The sequence below is a fragment of the Hippoglossus hippoglossus genome, chromosome 10, assembly GCF_009819705.1.
Source record: "Hippoglossus hippoglossus isolate fHipHip1 chromosome 10, fHipHip1.pri, whole genome shotgun sequence".
NCBI classification, from domain to species: Eukaryota; Metazoa; Chordata; class Actinopteri; order Pleuronectiformes; family Pleuronectidae; genus Hippoglossus; species Hippoglossus hippoglossus.
This window is the reverse complement of record NC_047160.1, coordinates 18,110,513-18,128,603: the sequence shown is the minus strand read 5'-3', so window position 1 is coordinate 18,128,603 and position 18,091 is coordinate 18,110,513. Positions and strand designations below refer to the sequence as shown.

At 43.2% G+C, this 18,091-nt stretch overlaps 2 protein-coding genes across 12 annotated transcripts in view; one reads left to right on the top strand and one right to left on the bottom strand.

Moving 5' to 3' along the window:
• Positions 1–18,091, top strand: part of zic6 (zic family member 6) — a 94,274-nt gene that overhangs the window by 41,332 nt on the left and 34,851 nt on the right. For 4 of the 11 annotated variants that reach the window (XR_004615306.1, XR_004615305.1, XR_004615299.1 and 1 more), the window contains exon 1: positions 15,717–16,522. The exons of the other annotated variants lie outside the window; for them this stretch is intronic. The gene's annotated coding sequence lies outside the window, so the exon portion shown is untranslated. Of the gene's footprint in view, positions 1–15,716; positions 16,523–18,091 lie in introns of those variants that run through there. 11 annotated transcript variants of the gene reach the window in all.
• Positions 9,871–15,363, bottom strand: zic3 (zic family member 3 heterotaxy 1 (odd-paired homolog, Drosophila)). Its single transcript, XM_034598853.1, has 3 exons — positions 14,061–15,363; positions 13,110–13,273; positions 9,871–12,495 (listed from the first exon to the last, which is right to left on the bottom strand). Exons 1-3 carry the CDS (start codon positions 15,049–15,051, stop codon positions 12,313–12,315), a joined length of 1,338 nt encoding a protein of 445 aa, XP_034454744.1. The 5' UTR covers positions 15,052–15,363; the 3' UTR covers positions 9,871–12,312.

Here is an 18,091-nt window from a genome sequence, read left to right as displayed (position 1 = left end):
ATTTAAAGATTGTATTTTCTTTATTTTCTTTATAATGAATGTTAAGTTTAACATTTATGGTGTATTTTGTAAATTCCCCAACAGAAATGTCGAGTTTTGGAATGTGGCCCTTCTCCACTTTTCGGGCACTTGTCGCTCCTGCCTATCACTCCTGCCTTTTTTATTTCGGCTCTACATTGAGTAGACGCTTCGTTTTTTTTTTCTTTTCTGAAATTAATGGGGAATTAATGATTCCGTTTATTCCCCCGCTGTGCTAGGAAGGGGAGGGGGGGGGGGTTTGGGATTCTTTTTTTTAATCGCCCAACCTCTAGAAACTGATTGGAGCAGAAAAATACACCCAGTCCCCTTCTGCCAGGCCTCACAATGGAGGCGCTGATTTTTTTGATAGGGTTCTATGCTGTCAGGGGGCCAGCTGGAATTAGAAGTGGATTAATAATTTTAAACAAGGCTAAACCGCTTGGACTGTCTGTCTGTCTGCTCTTTCCAATGCTTAGCCAATGTCCGTCTGCTCACCAACCACATCAAAACAATCTAAAAACACTATATCTTCCTAATGAAGAGGGCTGGGTTTAGTTTGTGGACTCGGGAGAACATGAAAACACGCGTTATTTAGGCAGATTTCATGAAGTTCTGAGTCTGAGAATAAGCCTGGATTATCACGAACAGTTTTACATCATGCACCAGGACAACATCGTGAAGGAAGCATTAGTTTGACTTTACTGTGACTGTGTTTTGTGAGTAGGTGCTGTGGCTTCCCAGGAGTTTATGAACTTTCTGTGACTTTCCACAGTTTTTTCTTCTTTTATGATTTAAACTTGAGAAATCCCTCGACCGGCTGTTTGTTCTCTGACTTCTAGTGTGTAGAAAAGTTTTGTTGTCAGTCCAACACTGATCTACCTGATCGTGTTTGAGATTCCTCCAGCCTGTCTGGTTCAATACATGTATGGAAAATGAATGTTTCTCCTTGTGTCAGCTCTGTTTGTGCTGGTGTGCGACAGGCGGCGGCGGCGGCGGCGCCTGAGTTGGTCCAGTGGCTGAAACACTAAGACCACCAGAATGGTGACCCCAGTCAGAGGAAAGATTAGATTTAGCACCAGTGGGAGTGGTAAATGGTGAGTCGCAGGGATTTGGGGGCTATTTGGAATGATCTAAAAGCAGACGTGTTACCACCCGAATTTGGGTAAAGTAAAGCCTGACAAATCAGGCAACCCTGCTGGTGACATCTCTCCCAGAACAGAACCATGTCTCAATAATCCCCATGTAATTTATGTGTGTGTGTCTAAGTATGTTTGTGTGTGTGTGTGTGTGTGTGTTATAAGGACAGACATGGGAGAGGTTTGAGAGTGTAAATGTGTGTCTCCTCTCTGTGGGCACGTATATGGGAGTGACTTTGGATGGATGATGAGCAGCACTCAATAATAATTTCTCTCCAACCGGCTCTCCATTGACAAAGCAGGCTGATGGACGAGGGTCCTAAAGGGCCCGGATCAGAGCCAGGAGAGTCCAGACCGCTCTGCTCAGGTTATGTCCATTTTAAAAAACAGCATTTTTCGGTGTAAATCCATTTGCACCGTTTAATCCAAACAGGACAAGTGCAGCCACAAAACGCTAAGATGGGAATAAAGTGAAAAAAACTAAGTATAACATCAATCTATATTTTTTTTCCTTTTAATTCAGTCATTATAAAAATGTTCTGTGAATGTAGCAGGGACATTAGCCCCCTTCTGAGCTATTATCCTGGCTGTCTGGTGTTGCAATTTCACACTTCACTGATTCCGACAAGCAGAAGAGAGTCTGCGTGCCCCAGATTTCACCTTATTTAGGTAATACAGAAAGAAATCATTCCCAAGACAAGGCAAATTAAACTGGGTAGTGGACTGGCACACTGTTCAGCAGAATATCAAAAGGAAAACACAGTCAGGGGAGTGCTGAGCTTTTTTTCTGGTGTCTTCCAGCACATAAAGTTGACTGTAAAACGCTGGAAATGAAACTGAGCTCATGCACAGATTTTTTACTCCACTTCATAAACCTGAGGAGTCATTTCACCACTGAAAACTCCTCTAAAAAAACAACTCTTTTAAATACAAAAACTCCCCAGTAAGTTCCCTCACTTATTTATTCACATTCAGCTCGTTTTTTTTTCTTTGCTTTGTTTCTCAGGCCAAGTTCTTTATCTCATCTCAAGGTGTGAACTTGGTCGTTGGAGGTTGTTCCCAACGTCAAGTCTTATAATATCACCTTTTACAAGAGCTCCCAACCACCTTCATGTCTAATGTATGACGGACGGCATATTAAGTGTGACTGACAGACAGCAGAGCTTATACAATATTGATGCTGCGCAAGAATGAAAACAAACTGGCTGCGTGGAAACGTTTCTCACTGTTAAAGTGGATCCGGACGCGCACGCAGCTCCACTGCGCCCCACACACTTTACTTATTTATATATAGGAGAAATCATGTTAAAATACGTTACATTTAATTGCGTATTTTGTGCGTAAAATAATAAAACAAACGCACTAGATCGATTAAAAACTCCTGACAATGAGCTGCTGATCATTTTAAGAGTTAAAAGCTCTGAATTTTGAAACGCTGATTTTTTTATTCTTTTATTCTACAGCAAAAAAAAAGTCGAGTTAATTTCGTTTTTGCCGACGCAGCACTTTAAAAAAATATATATATTTCTGCATAGTCAACGCTTACTTTTTAAATCTATAAAAAGACTTTTCCTTTCTCTCCTCCATAGAAATCAGCCCTGGTTGGATTGAACTCTTTCTTTTTGACTTTACTGCGCACAAACCTTTTCAAGGACAAGACAAGTGGCTCGTTAATAATTAGAAAGTGCGCACATTTTCTTTTTTCCCTCTTATTCTGAGTTATGCAAGACGTTAAACGGGAGGTTAATCCGGCTGGGGGGAAAAGGCCAGGGAGGTTTCTTTAGCCTTTAAATGTGCCAAAATCAAACCACGAAATTACCAAGCAAAAAAAACATAAAATAATATGATAATAATTAAATTATTATATCTTATAAATTACTAATAATAAGGATGATAATATATCTGCCAATTATATGAACTTAATAATACCAGTGTCAACACTATCAAAGTTTAATTCCACTGTAATTATTGTATCGCATGTCATATTTTAATTAATAAATATATATACCTTAGAATAAAGTTAGACAAGTGCTGAGAAAATGAAGGAAAAACATAAAAAGAAATGATTATTATTGTTTTTACAGAAACAAGTCAAACCCTCCATCTACTTCAGAGTTCTGTGAGAACTGAGGCCCAGAGGTTTTAGGTTCCCCGGCCTGCTGAGCTTCCACTCCCTGCACCAGGAGAGAAATATGTCATCGGTCATCATAGCAGAGGATGGATAGGGTGTCTCAGAGATGCAAACGAAAATATTTGGCTATGTTACTTTTTGTAAATCGGGAGATTGGTTTTCGGCCCCCAAAGGTGTCTCTGAAGGAAAATGTGCAATATATTAGGGACGACGTCTGCCAATCACAGGCAGCCCGTGTACAGTACGGACTCTGACAGCAGCAGCACGCTCGGTGTTACTGGATTTGTGGTATTATTTCATATCGAAAACTCAAACCCACTCTCAGGTGTTTTTTGCGTAACACACTCAGATAAATTGTAGTCCTCTCTGGTAAGTACACAGTGACTAAGAATGGCCCCACAAATACAACACGCCACACAGTTTAGCAGTGGTTGAGAAACAAAGTCCCCCTCTCTTTTGTTTACTGGCCCTCAGACCAGAATTGAAACAGGAAAAGCAATTATTGCAGAGATTGTCCCACAGGCATTGAAAAGCTATCAGCATGAGGGTTGGGATTGGCTCGGGGGACACCTATGGCCCCATGCATTATCCTGGCATGAGGTCGCTTTGGCAATCGCCTGCCAATTTCCACCAGCACCTGGGCTTTCCCATCCCACCCCCCCCATTCACCAGGCCCTCCTACCTGGTTCCCTTTTCTCCTCCTCCCCTCCTCTGTAACCCTCAGCTTCGCCTGCTATGTCCCAGGATGGTGACCATTAATAACAAGAGGGGAAAAAAAACAACAATCAGTGCTGTCCAGTAGGCGAGTCGCACTCAAGGTGTGCAATCACGCTGTATTGTTTCTCAGCGTGGTGGGATTGGTTGTTGATTCTTCTTGGAGACAAAATGTGTTCGACTCGGGTCTGTTGATGTAGTTGAACGCAGAACCACGAAAATACCCAAAGAACAAAAACCACAGAATAATAGTGTGTCTAATGCTGTGAAAATATGAGCCGGTGGTGTATGGTTTGGACCAAAAGGCACAGTGGGAGAGTCGAGTCTAGATTAGTGGAAAAGTGAGAAGAAAATAACTGGTGCTATGTCTAACACGTTTATTATGGCTGTTGAAAACCTGTATAACACAGCTGTTGTGTATCAACACCCCCCCCCCCCCCCCCCCTTTAGCAGCAGAACCCCTGCCACCCATCCACAAACCTGGTCCTGTCCTGCAAGGCCCAGTTACCCAAACACATCTTGTTACAGTACGTTCACCTCCGGGCACGCAGGACTAACAAGGCACAAGGGCCTGAGCGTCACATATGGAATAGTCCAGGCTGTATAGTTGCATTGTTGTTGTTGTTGAACTCAGGCTTCTGTTTGCCTTTATGCATCATGCTTCCTCTCATCTTCACAACAGTGCCTTTGTATCGTTCAGATGTTATCACACATACACACAATTATTTCTTTCCTGGTTCCAAGCTGCAGTTCTCTCCTCGAAAGATGCTGCAGATGCACGACAAATCACTTCTGGTTCATTTAAAGTGAAATAGTTTTTTTAATATTTTGTTGGTTGTTGAAATTGTGAAGGAAATTGGGAATTTAGTCAAGAAACTGGGAAATGTCTGTGGCGAAAAATTGAATTAACCTCTTTTCTTGTGCTCCTCAAATTGCACTTATGTCAGATATTTATATTCAAGGTCAACATGACTGAACAGCTTCAGAGGTCAAGTGAGGCACCAAACGTTGCATCCCTGTCACATTTATTTATTTATTGGAAGAATGAAATGTATTATTTTCTTCCTGCAATCTTATGAGCAACTGTTTGGCCAGAAGTGTGTCGGCTGCAGCCATGTTTTGGCCCGAGGCTGCTCCTGAGAAAGTTTCATCATGCCTGGTGGAGAATATTTAGTTCCACAGAAGGTGCCAACATAGCACCATGTACGTCTGAATCATAACGGGTCTGTTCATCCTTCACAACAGTTAAATACTCAGTATTTACCCAGTATTCAGGCAGAAGGTGGCTATCAACAGCCGGTGATGTCTATACATTGGAAGCACCAGGGTTAATCATAGGAAAAATGGAGGCAGTGGAGAAGAGGTAAATCCAAAAAGGTGACAGGAAGTCTTCATGAAATATGATAATCAAAAAATATCTATTTGCAATGAAATATTGACACTTTATTATAATGAGTATCATCAGTGTGACACTATTCACCATGACGTGTTCCATAAGTTCACATCTACATAAAGGTGACTGGTCTCTACTCCTGAATATAAAAAAATCCCCCTCACCACCTGCCTGAATTGGAAGTTTGGGGGAAATCAATATCTTTAAGAGTAATTATCTTCGATTGTTTCTTCCTCTGTTTGTGTGATGCCAGGAACCGCGCACGCACGTGCTGAGGCGGCTGCAGGATCAAGCGGATTGTTATTCATGGTGCTACGTCTGCCTCATGCATATCCATAACGGATTAAAGATTGCGCAAACATTATGCAACCGTGCACAGCTCGCCTTTTTTTTTTTTCGCGTTGAGTGGCATTTCTGGGACACAAAGTGGAATTGTGCAAGAGATATGGGCCACTTTTGTTTCTCGTTGTGAAGTAGTAGTAGTGACATATTTTTTATTGTTGTCAAGGGACAAATACTATAGACGGTGTATTCATTTAGTCATGCTGCTTCATGCAGTTGATCTATCCATCCATCCATTTATCCATTCTTCTGTCTCACGGGATACATCTTCTTGCGCCTGTGCAACATGTATTACGGATGTTGGTATTAAGACACGTGCGTTCTTTTCATTCCCTTTCGATAACTTGGTGCGCTTCAGAACTTAATAGAGAGCATTGCGCAGGCGCACGGGAAGGGATGAATGAAGTCTTTAAATAATGTAAAGGCGCTCTCCAATTCTAATTCATTGTCTTTGGGGGGGGAAAGGGGGACATTAACGAGCATTGTCCTCTTCATTTTGAAAAGGCGATGAATATGTGAGCGCTGCTGTCCGTCCCCTCGGGGCAGGACTCGTCCTGTGAGGCGGAGGCTGTCCCGAGACGAGGAGCCTCCCAGGTGAAACGTTTGAAAAGCATTGAATTACACGTGAAGTAAATAAAGCGAAAAAGCACAGAGTTTCGTCGAGTTTTTAAAAAGTTAATGGCAGATGGCGACAGTATATGATGTGTATTAACAATGTGACACTACACCTTCTCCAATAACCTGCAGTCCAGTGGTTCATAAGTCTCCACCCACTGTGTTGCCGAGTTACTGAGCCAGCTTTGCGCAGGGCCAGGCCGCAGAGCAACGGGGCATTCACGGGACGTCAATCGCTCATTTACCACCTCTCAAAAGAATTGAAACTATATCTGTCAAAAGACAAACGCGAAGCACAATTGCCGAACATCTGCTTTGCTGAGTGAGCGTTTGCCGGCGCCCTCACTCCGGGGACCTATTAGCGTTGATTCCTGCGCCTGCTCTGATGAGGAATTCATCAAGTTTCTGACACCCGGCCAGATGTTGGGGAATTAGCGCTGTCTCCTGTTGGACATCCCACTAATAGTTTGTCTCTGAGCCTAAAGTGTGGACATACTGTAATATGAGAGGTGGATGCTTGTGTGCGCGGATGACGCCTTCAACTATAGATCTAATGTTGTTGGCCCCTTGGCACCGTTTGTATCCATCATGCGCACTGGCTTGTATCCACAGGAGCAGACACTATAAATGTGACTGCCGTGTTACTCTAATAGACATTTTATGTATTTAGGTATGGCTGTCTGATGAAGTCACCGAATAACGTTATGTCCACTTTCACTCATTTCCTCATCAGCACACATGCCTGCAGGCTATACAGTGCAGGCCTGCCAGTGTGAGTTGGTATGTAAATGTGAGTTAGGAGTCAATTGAAGAATAATTGAACTCAAAGACAAAGCCATTGTGTTAATCAGTTTGCATCACAAGAGCCATGAAACGCGTTAAAGGTATAACACACCGGCGGATTAAGGTACTTTGGGAATGCATATTCAACGCCCCGCTGGAGGTGAAATACGCATCGATAATTGGCGAGCCCATCCACTTCCTTGCTCGCAAAGCAATTATCAGATGTATGTGAACTCATATGTGATTATTTGTTTATCAAGCCGTGTTTTTACCTCGTGATGCCTCATATCCATCTCACTCCAATCTAATTGTCATGATGCGTTTAGGGGCTAACTATTCTGGTTATGCGTGCAGGCTTAATGTCTTGATTAAAGAAACGGCTGGCCTACATATCTACTGTAATCCACCGAGTTAACTTGTTCCGTGGCTATATGTGAACAGATGAAACCTGTATGTTGCACACATTGTCTGGCGACTGGTTTAATTCAAGAGGATTCAGTTTTCATCTCGTCTATTGGGGAAAAAGGGGGAATCAACACACTCTGGTGTGTTGCAGACACGACGTGCATGTGCAGCCCCCTTATCCAAACTGTCTCAGATTCAGGCCAAGTGCCCTTCTTAAGTGCCCTTGAGCCAGACTCTGAACCCTGCACGGCCTCACTCTCTGCCAAATAAAAGTGTCACGCGTAAATGTGCATGTTCAAGTTGTAGTTTTTACACACTGTATTTGTTTAATTCACGGATGCATGCTGCGTCTAATAATCACTAAATTATCGATGAATGATAAAATAGCCACTTGTTTGTTTTTTTTTATAAAGATCACAGCCGCCGTTGCGTGACAAAAGGCGTTGGGGACCTGCTTGTGTCGGTTTATCCTCTTAGAGCGCGCTCTCCCGCTTAGCCAGCAAATACTCTGCGGCTGAGGAGACGGAGGAAGGTAGGCTGAAGGGGTTGGGGTTGACTAATCAATCCGATATCAAACTTCAGCCACGAGCTACACGAGCACAACTCAGTCCGGCTCCCTTTCCCCCTCCCCACTGCATCCCCTTCTCGGGGTAGTAGCACAAGGCAAGCGGACCCTGTAGCCAGAGAGAGATTACAGGCTACACGCACGCTGCCAGCAGTCAGCTGCCATCCTCCGGGTTCACACATCGCAGCTCAGTATAACAATCCATAAAATAAGTGGAGATGAATGAGCGCGGTTCGGAGCCAGGGTGCTCCAGATGGGCACTGTTGTGATACAGCCGCTTGTCTTAACACAACTGCCTCCACGTGACCGCCACTGTTTTCTAATCCACCGAGGATCCACCAGAAAGGAGCATTTCATGTTTTTCTTTCTCTCCTCTGGATTAAATCTCTCGCTCTGTTTTCTCATTTAATCGATGACTTGTGTTGTGCGCCAGGGACAATAACACGGGCTATTCCCGGCGAAGGGGAAACACAGACCAAGTCTGAAGAGCTATTGGCAAAATGACAGTTCACCCACTCGTTTGAGATGAACACGAATATTGCCAGTCTGGGAGAACTGGGCTGATCCGTGTTAAGATGCAAATAGGAAACTGTTTTATTTATGTCATGATCATATTTTTGGCTCTTCCCTCCCGGTGATCAGGTCGGAGCGCAGCCACTGCTCCGTTTGGCACATCCCAGATGCTTGCGTAAAAATGCAGCCTCCATGTGAGCCCGCCGTGTTTCGGAGAGAGAGAGAGAGAGAGAGAGAGAGAGAGAGAGAGAGAGAGCCGGGTCCCGGTTATTTGACGTCACGGTGTCTGAGAGGAGGAACTTGAAATGTGCGACTAGACGAGCAGAGAGGAGGAGGAGGAGGAGGGTGGGATGAGGAGCGAAGGGTGGGGGTGAAAATAAATGAAATCAAACAGAACGCAGTGTGTGCGCTTGCGCAAAAGTACCAAAAAAAAAAAAAAAAAAAAGCATTTGAATCAATATTCCTAAAACTGTTTAATGGCTGAAGGATGAAGGAGGGAGTCGGGAGGTAGAGGGGGATTTTAAGCACCTTGTGGGGGGTGGGTGTAAAAACACTCCTCACTGGGGAGTAAAACAGCAAAGTCTTCATTTTACAGCAGGCTTTGAAAAAACACAATACGCTCATTTGTTGTGTTCCCCGAATTTATTGTTTTCTAAAACTACTGGATAAATGACACCGTATAATATTAGAGACTCCAGGCCTGCGCATGAGCTGCTGTTGTGATTCGGGCTGATTTTTTTTTTCGCCGTTTAAATGCTTATTATGGCGTCCATTGATGTGTGGTAACTCCTTTGGTTGTTTTTATGAAGCGGCTCCTTGTTAATCGGGTAGTGGGAGACGCTGAGGCAGCGACACGTTTGGCAATGTGTGCCACTCGACTTTCACGGTCACACAGTGTCCTCAGTTGCCCGTCTTCCAATCTGCACGTTACCATTATTATTTGTAAGCGCTCATTAAAAAAACAAGTTGCACATGCAACTTGTTTTAGCCATTGAGGGATGATCCATGCACCTATCTGTCAAGAAGTGGTATTTTAACCCCCCCGAGCACTCCCATTCACATGCACGCGCATACACACACACACATGCACACAGAAAAGATACTAAGATGGCGCCTTAATCATTGTCAAGTTCAAGTGACTCCTATTAGTCTGATACACACAGCATGGCACACAGTGTCTGCCACATGCGTGAAGGTGCAGGCAGAAGAACATGATAATAATGATGATAATAATAATCAACGTGGCAGTCTGACAGTCGCTTTTCATAATGTCGTTTTTTAATTTCAGTCAAAATTTCCGTTCACATTTCTTCATAAATAGTTGGTAAAACAAATCAACCAACATACAGTAGCCTAAAAAGTACAAGGAACCTCTTGCCTCTGGTCGCTGAATAAGCTGAACGCATAGGCCTGCTGCTGTAACATGGTTTGCCTCAACGTGGCACAGTGACACAGTTCATCAGTAAAACATTTTTGCTCTTCAGGAATAACTTGGAGTGTGACCCATTTCTCCCAGAAAGTGTTACAACATCACATTCTAGCTGTGTTTATACATCAGATTTTTTTTTTTTTTTCCTCTGACCTCTGGACATTGGGGCAGAAAGGTGGTGGGAATAAGAAAAAAGTACTTCTTTTAAATTAAGGTATAGAAAATAGCATATAAAACATATATTCCTTAAATTATTTAAATAAACTTATTTCATATATCACTGTCACGAGGTACCATTTTTTTACATTTTATTTTAAAAGTAGTGCTGGTGGTCTGAAATTGTTCTCATATGAGTACAATATACTTTGTGTATGCATAATATTTAATTCTTGAGAATAGGTTACAATGCAATGCTGTAACTCTGCTTTTTTTTCTTTTCATTTTTTTTTTTTTACCACTAAACGTATTTCCCCCCCCCAACCCACATAGATCTAGAATTCCTTCCACTAATTTTTTGTTAAACACAAAAAATGTCATCTTTGACAAGTTATTCACACAAAACAAGCAAATGTGTAATCAAACTGCTCTATATGCAACACCACAACAAGTAACACGCTTAGTTTCACAGAAGAATTACATTTAAAACAATGCAAGCTGACGGACAAAAAAACTTTTTTTATTTTTGAAGATACTGTGTTGTGACAGTTCCATTGTTGCCGATGCACACATTTAAACATACTTGCACAAAGACATTGCTGGAACTATAAAGAGTGCCATACTGGCGCATATAGTTGGGTGCATGACCCGAATTTGAAATACTCAAAATAGTGTCACCTTGATTTGGAAATCATGACCTTCACACGCTCGCCTAAGACCTGTGTAGGAGTGCAATAGGCTGATGGGTTTATTCTTCTTCTTTTTTTTTCCAGTACTGAGTTTATGCTACGAATTGACATCTATTTTCTGATTCTATAAAAGTAAAATACACAAGAAAAGTTTAAATTTTAACCAAAAATAAAGATATCAACAGAACCGTTTTATAGCTTCTCAGCTCAACTGAACTCAGTTCTACAAAGTCAATGATTTACATGTCAATGGTCTCATAAAGAAAATAAAAGTGACGGAAATATCTGCATTATATATAGACAAATCCATAATATTCATATAGATGATTTCTTCGATCCAAATAAGACACATGTAGGCCTATTGGTTAAAAAAGAAAAAGAAAAAGAAAACAAAAAACAGAAGGATACAATCGCGATGTTGGAGCTTTAGAGTTTATCATTTGTTCAATGTTAATGACCAAAACTGTACAGTTCTTGTTAGAAAACATTTCCATAAATATCATTTAAGTTTCAGAACTTATACCCATAATTAAATTACAAATTGATAAATATGGCATCATGGATATGTATTTACAACGGTATTAACAAAAGGCAACGTTATATTCAACGGTAACAATCGTAACCTAATACCACATTTCTCCACCTGAAAACGGACGTTGACAACAGATTCGACCCCATCAAACAAGGAAATACATTCACGAGTATAATATTTATTTATGATGTTTTTTTTCTGTGTTCAAGTTCATGACAAAGACTTTGGCACGTTTCTTAAGACTGTTTGAAGTTCCAACAATCAATCGAACAGGCGACAGCAGCCGTGTCACCGTCATATAAAACAGCATGAAATAATCTTCCTTTTTTATTCTTTTTTTAAATAAAAATTTGAGAAAATACATAAAATGAAAAATAAAACAAATTTTCTTCTTCTGAAATCTGTAAACTAAAAGATAAAAAAACCCATTTATTTATACTGAGAAAGTATTACGTTTTTTTTTTTTAAGGTTTTTTTTTATTTATTTATTTCTTCGTGGTTTATCCTGATTTCCTCAAAACACGTGGAATCAAATTTTTCGTGATCCTGAGAACGGACGTGGCCTGCGTGCTGCTGGCTTTTGCTCTCATCTCCTGTTGTTGTTGTTGTAGTTGTTGTTGTTGTTGTTCTTGTCCCAATCCAATTTGTGTGTGTATGTATGTATGTGTGTGTGGGAGAGAGATGATGTGTGATTAGTGTGTGTGTGTGTGTGTGTGTGTGTGTGTGTGTGTGTGTGTGTGTGTGTGTGTGTGTGTGTGTGTGTGTGTGTGTGTGTGTGTGTGTGTGGAGTGAACAGGAATAGTGTTTTTAACGTTTCTTTTTAATTAATATTATCCTCATTTCTCCTCATCCCAGTGGTCCACTTTGAGGGGAGGGCTCGCTCCCCGGGCTTCAAACGTACCATTCATTAAAGTTGGGTGCCAGTCCTTCGCTGTGGCCAGACGTGTTTTGCACGGCTGACGGCGGTGTTTTTGTCGGGTCCTCGGTGCTGGCTGAGACCAGCACCGGCGGTGTGGACGACTCGTATCCGGAGCTCGCTGCTGGAGAGGATTCGGATCCTTGAGACTCGTGTACCTGCGAATAAAACAAAGAATAATGGAGGTCATGAGGAGTGAGTCACTGCGTTTTAACATTCACCCAAGCCTCCCAACTGTGCGCTTTAATGGATGGGAGCTGAATTTAAATGCGTATTCAAGCTGGATGTTGTAAGGAGCCTGTGAAGTGAACACACACACATGCACGGAAATACTCGAACTTAAAACTTTAGACTGGCACGAAAACTTCTAGACACTGAAAATAATAATAAAATAGACTTGAGTCAAAATGTATTTTTGTCTTAAAGTAAAAAGTATCATGGGAATGCCTGTGTTTTTTTAATTAAAGGTGTGAAACTATAGTGTTTTAAGAATGGCAGACGTCTACAACTCAATCACAAGATCTACTATAATTCAATTAGTTATTTTTAGCAAGAGTTGTGGTGTCACTTATAGTTTAGTACAATTTCCAATTGTGTTGTTTTTGTTAGTGGCACAATTGCGCATTTAACAATTACCTGAAGTTGTGATAAAGTCCTTGTCTGTGGTGTGTGTGTGTGAGTGTGTGTGTGTGTGTTTGTGCGTGTGTGTGTGTGTGTTTGTGCGTGTGTGTGTGTGTTAACGTGTTTAACAAGTAATGAAGACGTTAATTACCTTCATGTGTTTCCTGAGAGAGCTGGGGTGTGTGTATGACTTGTCGCACACTTTGCAGATGTATGGCTTGTCTGATGTGTGCACATGCATGTGCTTTTTCCTGTCGCTGCTGTTGGCGAAGCGTCTGTCACAGCCATCAAATTCACACTTAAACGGCTTCTCACCTGCAGGATTAAATACACACACACACACACAAACCGTGAATCACCCTCGAATAGCCCGAACAAACAAACTCCCATTGTCACAGCAGCACATGTTAAAAAGAAGAGAAAACCCTGCATGCGTGGAGTCGGGAGATGTGAATTGTCTGCAGCCAGTTATATAACAGTGTAACCTACATTTTGGGGGCGAAATGGATACAGCTCCACTACTACACGCTGCTCTGTCAGGCTTTATTTATTCAAGAGGCCTGCTCCTTCTCGCTGCCACTGGTCTGCTCTGAGCTTCTGCTCCTATGTAGTAAACACTGAATCAACAGGGGCTTTCCTAAAAACTCACACTGAACATTTGCAATCGTAGAAGACGCACGGCAAAATGCGCAAAGGGTCCAAAAGTCTCGGTGCGTAAAATGCTGCTAAGGCGCTGCAACTCTTGACAAGTGAGTCAAGTATCTTTGTATGTAACACACAACTTCTCGGTGCGAGGAGCAGCGACACGACACACTTGCTCAACAGAACTACACTACCCTATATTTTCAGTTGTATTTAGCCTGCACTCATTTATCCCTGTGTTTTAATAGATACACAAAAACTGGACGAATAACAATTATGGATCCGGACTAAGAAGAGTTCAACGTGATGACTGTGGGCCCAAGTTCTCAAGCTCTTCTTGTAAACAACACAAAACACGCACCCTGAAACAGTGTGAGACACAATGTGCTCGTTCGAAACAGACCCACTTCACAATGTTATTTTCTACACAAGCCGCGCTGTGGATTCGTCGTTGCCTTACCTGTGTGTGTTCTTTTGTGGATTTTCAAATTTTCCGATCTGGCGAATATTTTCCCACATCCGGGGAACGGGCACGGGAACGGTTTCTCGCCCGTGTGCACACGGATGTGGTTGACGAGTTTGTACTTGGCCTTAAAAGATTTCCCTTCCCTCGGGCACTCCTCCCAGTAGCAGATGTGGTTGCTCTGCTCGGGGCCGCCGACGTGCTCCATGGACACATGCGTGACCATCTCGTGCATGGTGCTGAAAGTCCTCTCGCAAGTCTTTTTGGGTCTGTTCATCTGGTTCTCGTCTATCCATTTGCAGGATAACTCTTGTTTGATCGGCTGCCTCATGTATCTGAAGAAGGCCCCCGGACCGTGGTGTGTCGGCACATTCATTCCCATGTTCATGTTGATGGGGTGGTTGTAGTTGTGGAGCTGAGCCCCGTAGGGGTCCGTCCGAGGGCTTGCGACCGGACGGTAAGGATCGGGTCTTCCGAAAATGTCCCCGCGCAAGCCAAGATGCATTTGGCTGTTAACCACATGTCCGCTCGGTGAAGTGTGACTCACCCCCTGGTCGTGAAGTCCTGGAAACAACAGATGCCCGGGGTTATCGGTGAGCCCCGGCGGCCCGTGGAGGCTCCCCGCCGAAGATGCAAAGATCCCATGCTGGGCGCTCGGCGCTGTGGGCTCTCCGACGCCCCGGTTCCGGAAGAGAAAGTCCCGTGTTGAATTGAACGCACCCGGTCCGTACGAGCCCACCTGCCCGCCGTGAGAGTGTCCCAGGGCGGCTGCATAACCGGAGGCTTGCGGGGTGAACGCTGACGTCTGGCTGGAGGCGATGTCGTGAGCTACGGGGCTGATTTTGAAAGCTGCGGAGTGGGGGGAATCGGTGAAGGGATTCAGACCCAGACTCGGGTCTCGGTTGCCGATCTCGTGGTGCCGCGGTCCCCCGAAACCTCCCACTCCTAACGATGCAAACTGCGGACCGCTATCAAGCAGCATAGTCATGAGCTTGAAGCAAACTTAGGAGACGGGGAGAAAACAGAAAACAAAATTAAAATCCAGTTTAGCGGAGCGCGCACGCTGCAGACACCGCGTCGAGATTTACCACGTTTTTGCGAGAAAAAAAAAAAATCCTAGAATAAAAAAAAAAAAAAAAAAAAAAGCCAAACCCAAGCCAAACGGGGAAAATCCTCTGCGAAGAGAGTTGGGAGAAAAAACTCCCGTTGACTGCGATCCGTGAGAAAGAGGATCAAACTTCCCCCCCTTTCCAGGCGGATGATGTCCTTGGACTGATAAAGTCAATCACTCACTCCCAGAACATAAATGAACTCGGGAGGCAGTGCCACGGCGGCCAATCGGCGCGCGGCTACCCCTCCGACACGTGACCGCCGAGGAGGGTGTTAATTGGCTGGATTTCTGGTGATTGGCACCGTTTGGTATTGAAGATGGCAGCTCGTCTCGATTGGTTTCATGTGATTGGCTCTTACAGGCATTATTTTGCAGGTATAACGCGGCTCTATAGCGCGGATCCCTGTGCGTGTTGTGTGCCGGTGCGCGTCTCATGGAGCCGCTGCTGATTTATGCGCCCGAAGAAACTCCCAAAGACTTTTATAAATCAAAAACAAATCTAATGTGTGGACTGCCTGTGCCTGCAGGGGCTTTACAGCCAGGTTCCTGCTCCAACTTTTTAGTGTAACACTTAGTTATTTTACGGAAACTCAGTTATTCTGCAACATAAACTGGATTGGGATTTATTTAGGGAATAAAAAAAGTTTAAGGGGAAAGTTACAACTGTTGCAGGACCTTTTTTTGAAACAATCTGTCTATATATCTGTATCTGTCATTGACTTATATGTGTTATGTGGGTTTTATGTTTCTTATTAACACAAAAACTTGGATGTTACTTGGCCCTGCTCCAAAATGTGGCTTTCTTGTAGCCGCTTGAAAGGGGAGGAGGGGGGGGGGACTTTTTTTTTGTTTTTTTGTGCAAAAAAGCTCTATAGGGTGTAAGACGGAGGAATAAAAGACAGAAAGAAAGATGGCAGTAATTGTAATATCCTGAGAAATTTTTTTTTTCTTTCTTTCTTTCTTCTTCTTCTCCCTCCGCCAAAAAATTCGTGCCATTGAGCGGGTTTCACAGGGGCTGCCGCTGACTCGCTGCAGGACACATAAAATCTGATCAAGTTCAGAGACGCGCTGAGTGCTTCAAGCGGCGCTTTTTAACTCCGAGCCTTTCACATCCCACCCCCCCACTCCTCCCCAACCACCACCACCACCACCACCACCACCCCTCTCAGCCTGTCCCAGGAAGGAGCTCACATTCTTTATTTTTTAGGGGATCCGGACCCCCCCTCACCCCCCCCCCCCCCAAAAAAAGAAGAAATCTTCAAATCAGTCCTTCATCCTGCTTGCGCCCTCATCCCACCGCATTCACTCCGAGAACATTTCCTCGAGAAAGAGTTATAGATTGAAAAAGGTGAGTTTTCTGACTTCTCCGTCGTGTGTGTGTGTTTGTCGGTGTGTGTGTGTGTGTGTTTGGGATGAGGGGGCAGGAGGTATAGGCCCGTGCGTAAATCTGCACTTTATTACAGTAAAGCCTGTGGAGGTTGCATGGGATTTAGTTTTCCTGAAGTTATAACTCAGCCGGCTCGGTGCCTCTTACTCATATTTAATTATTTGTTTTAATCTGGGTTTTTTTCCTCTTCTTATATATGGCCGCCGTGCACTTTGTACAACACTTGCGCTTTTTCTACAGAACCTCAACAACTGATCTCGAAGCAAAACGACGAATGAGATTCACTTTTTGCTCCGTAAGCTGCCTCCCCCCTTCCTCCATCCCTCCCTCCCTCCCTCCCTCTCACCACGAAGGCATAGCCTCTCACAGTTTACTCCCCCCTTCACTCTCACTCTCTTCTCACACACGGCACACAGGCATGCTCACACACACTCTCTCACACACACACACTCTCAAACACACACACACACACACGCACACACACACACACACACACACACACACACACACACACACACACACACACACACACACACACACACACTTAACACAGTTTGCCTTTGCAGTTTCTGCACTATGAGATTTATGGGGACCTTTGTGAACCCTCACAAGTGACAAGCAGCCTATTAAGTTTCCTATATTCCCTCCATATTTTATTGGCTCGTTGAAACGTGAACGCACCGCACGCCACTTAATGTTATGTGCCGTGTACTTGCAGCGTGCACGTCGTCGCTATATGAAATCATTAAGTGACTTTTAGATGAGTCACAAATGTTTGCGGGGGACAGAGCAGCAGCAGTGGAGTCAGGGAGCTGTCATCAGCTATGGGCCCGTAATGTAAAGCAACTGTTGCTGGAGAGTAAAAGAAAAACTACTGCACAAATCTCCTCTGCTTTACAGTTTATTTATTAAATATTTAAATATAATATGTGTGATCCGACCACTGGAGGCTGAAGACACGTATATTTCTAATTGTACGTGTCTCCTTAATTTCAAAACAAATTAAAACAAATTAGGAATGAGAGAATAAACTATTACGTGATAGATTTAAACTTTTTAAAATCCTCTCTGCCAGACGGGACAATAGAAAAAGTCTAAAGTTACACATGCAGCTTTACAGAGCTGCACTTTACTTAAATGTGTCTCACCCACTGCAGCCATTTTTTAACCAAAATATTTTTACATCGCTTCTCAAGCACGTCGTCCTCCGCACACTCCTATTTTCGTTTCTTACTTTCCTTAAAACACCAATAAAATTGAACTGTAGTGCGTTTTTATTTCACTCACTTTCTAGTTTTGCACTTAAACGATTTTATATATTTATTCCACAATTTAAATGATGCTCGTTTCAATTGCACAAAATAGATAAATAGATCTGCATCTATACGTCTATATGTTCACAGGCCTGCTGTGTTTTCCTCCCTTGCAAATGTGCGACCCAGTTCAAATCTTTATTGATCATTTAGTCGTTAACGCGACGTGCTAAATGATGAAGCAGGTTATTCTGCAGGACTGCAGTATGCATAATTT

Excerpts from the sequence above, each read along its gene's own strand:
- zic3 (XM_034598853.1), bottom strand. The coding sequence starts at position 15,051 with ATGACTATGCTGCTTGATAGCGGTCCGCAGTTTGCATCGTTAGGAGTG. Across the intron at positions 13,274-14,060 it reads CCACAAAAGAACACACACAG|GTGAGAAGCCGTTTAAGTGT; the intron begins GTAAGGCAACGA and ends TTAATCCTGCAG. Across the intron at positions 12,496-13,109 it reads CTCTCAGGAAACACATGAAG|GTACACGAGTCTCAAGGATC; the intron begins GTAATTAACGTC and ends TTTTATTCGCAG.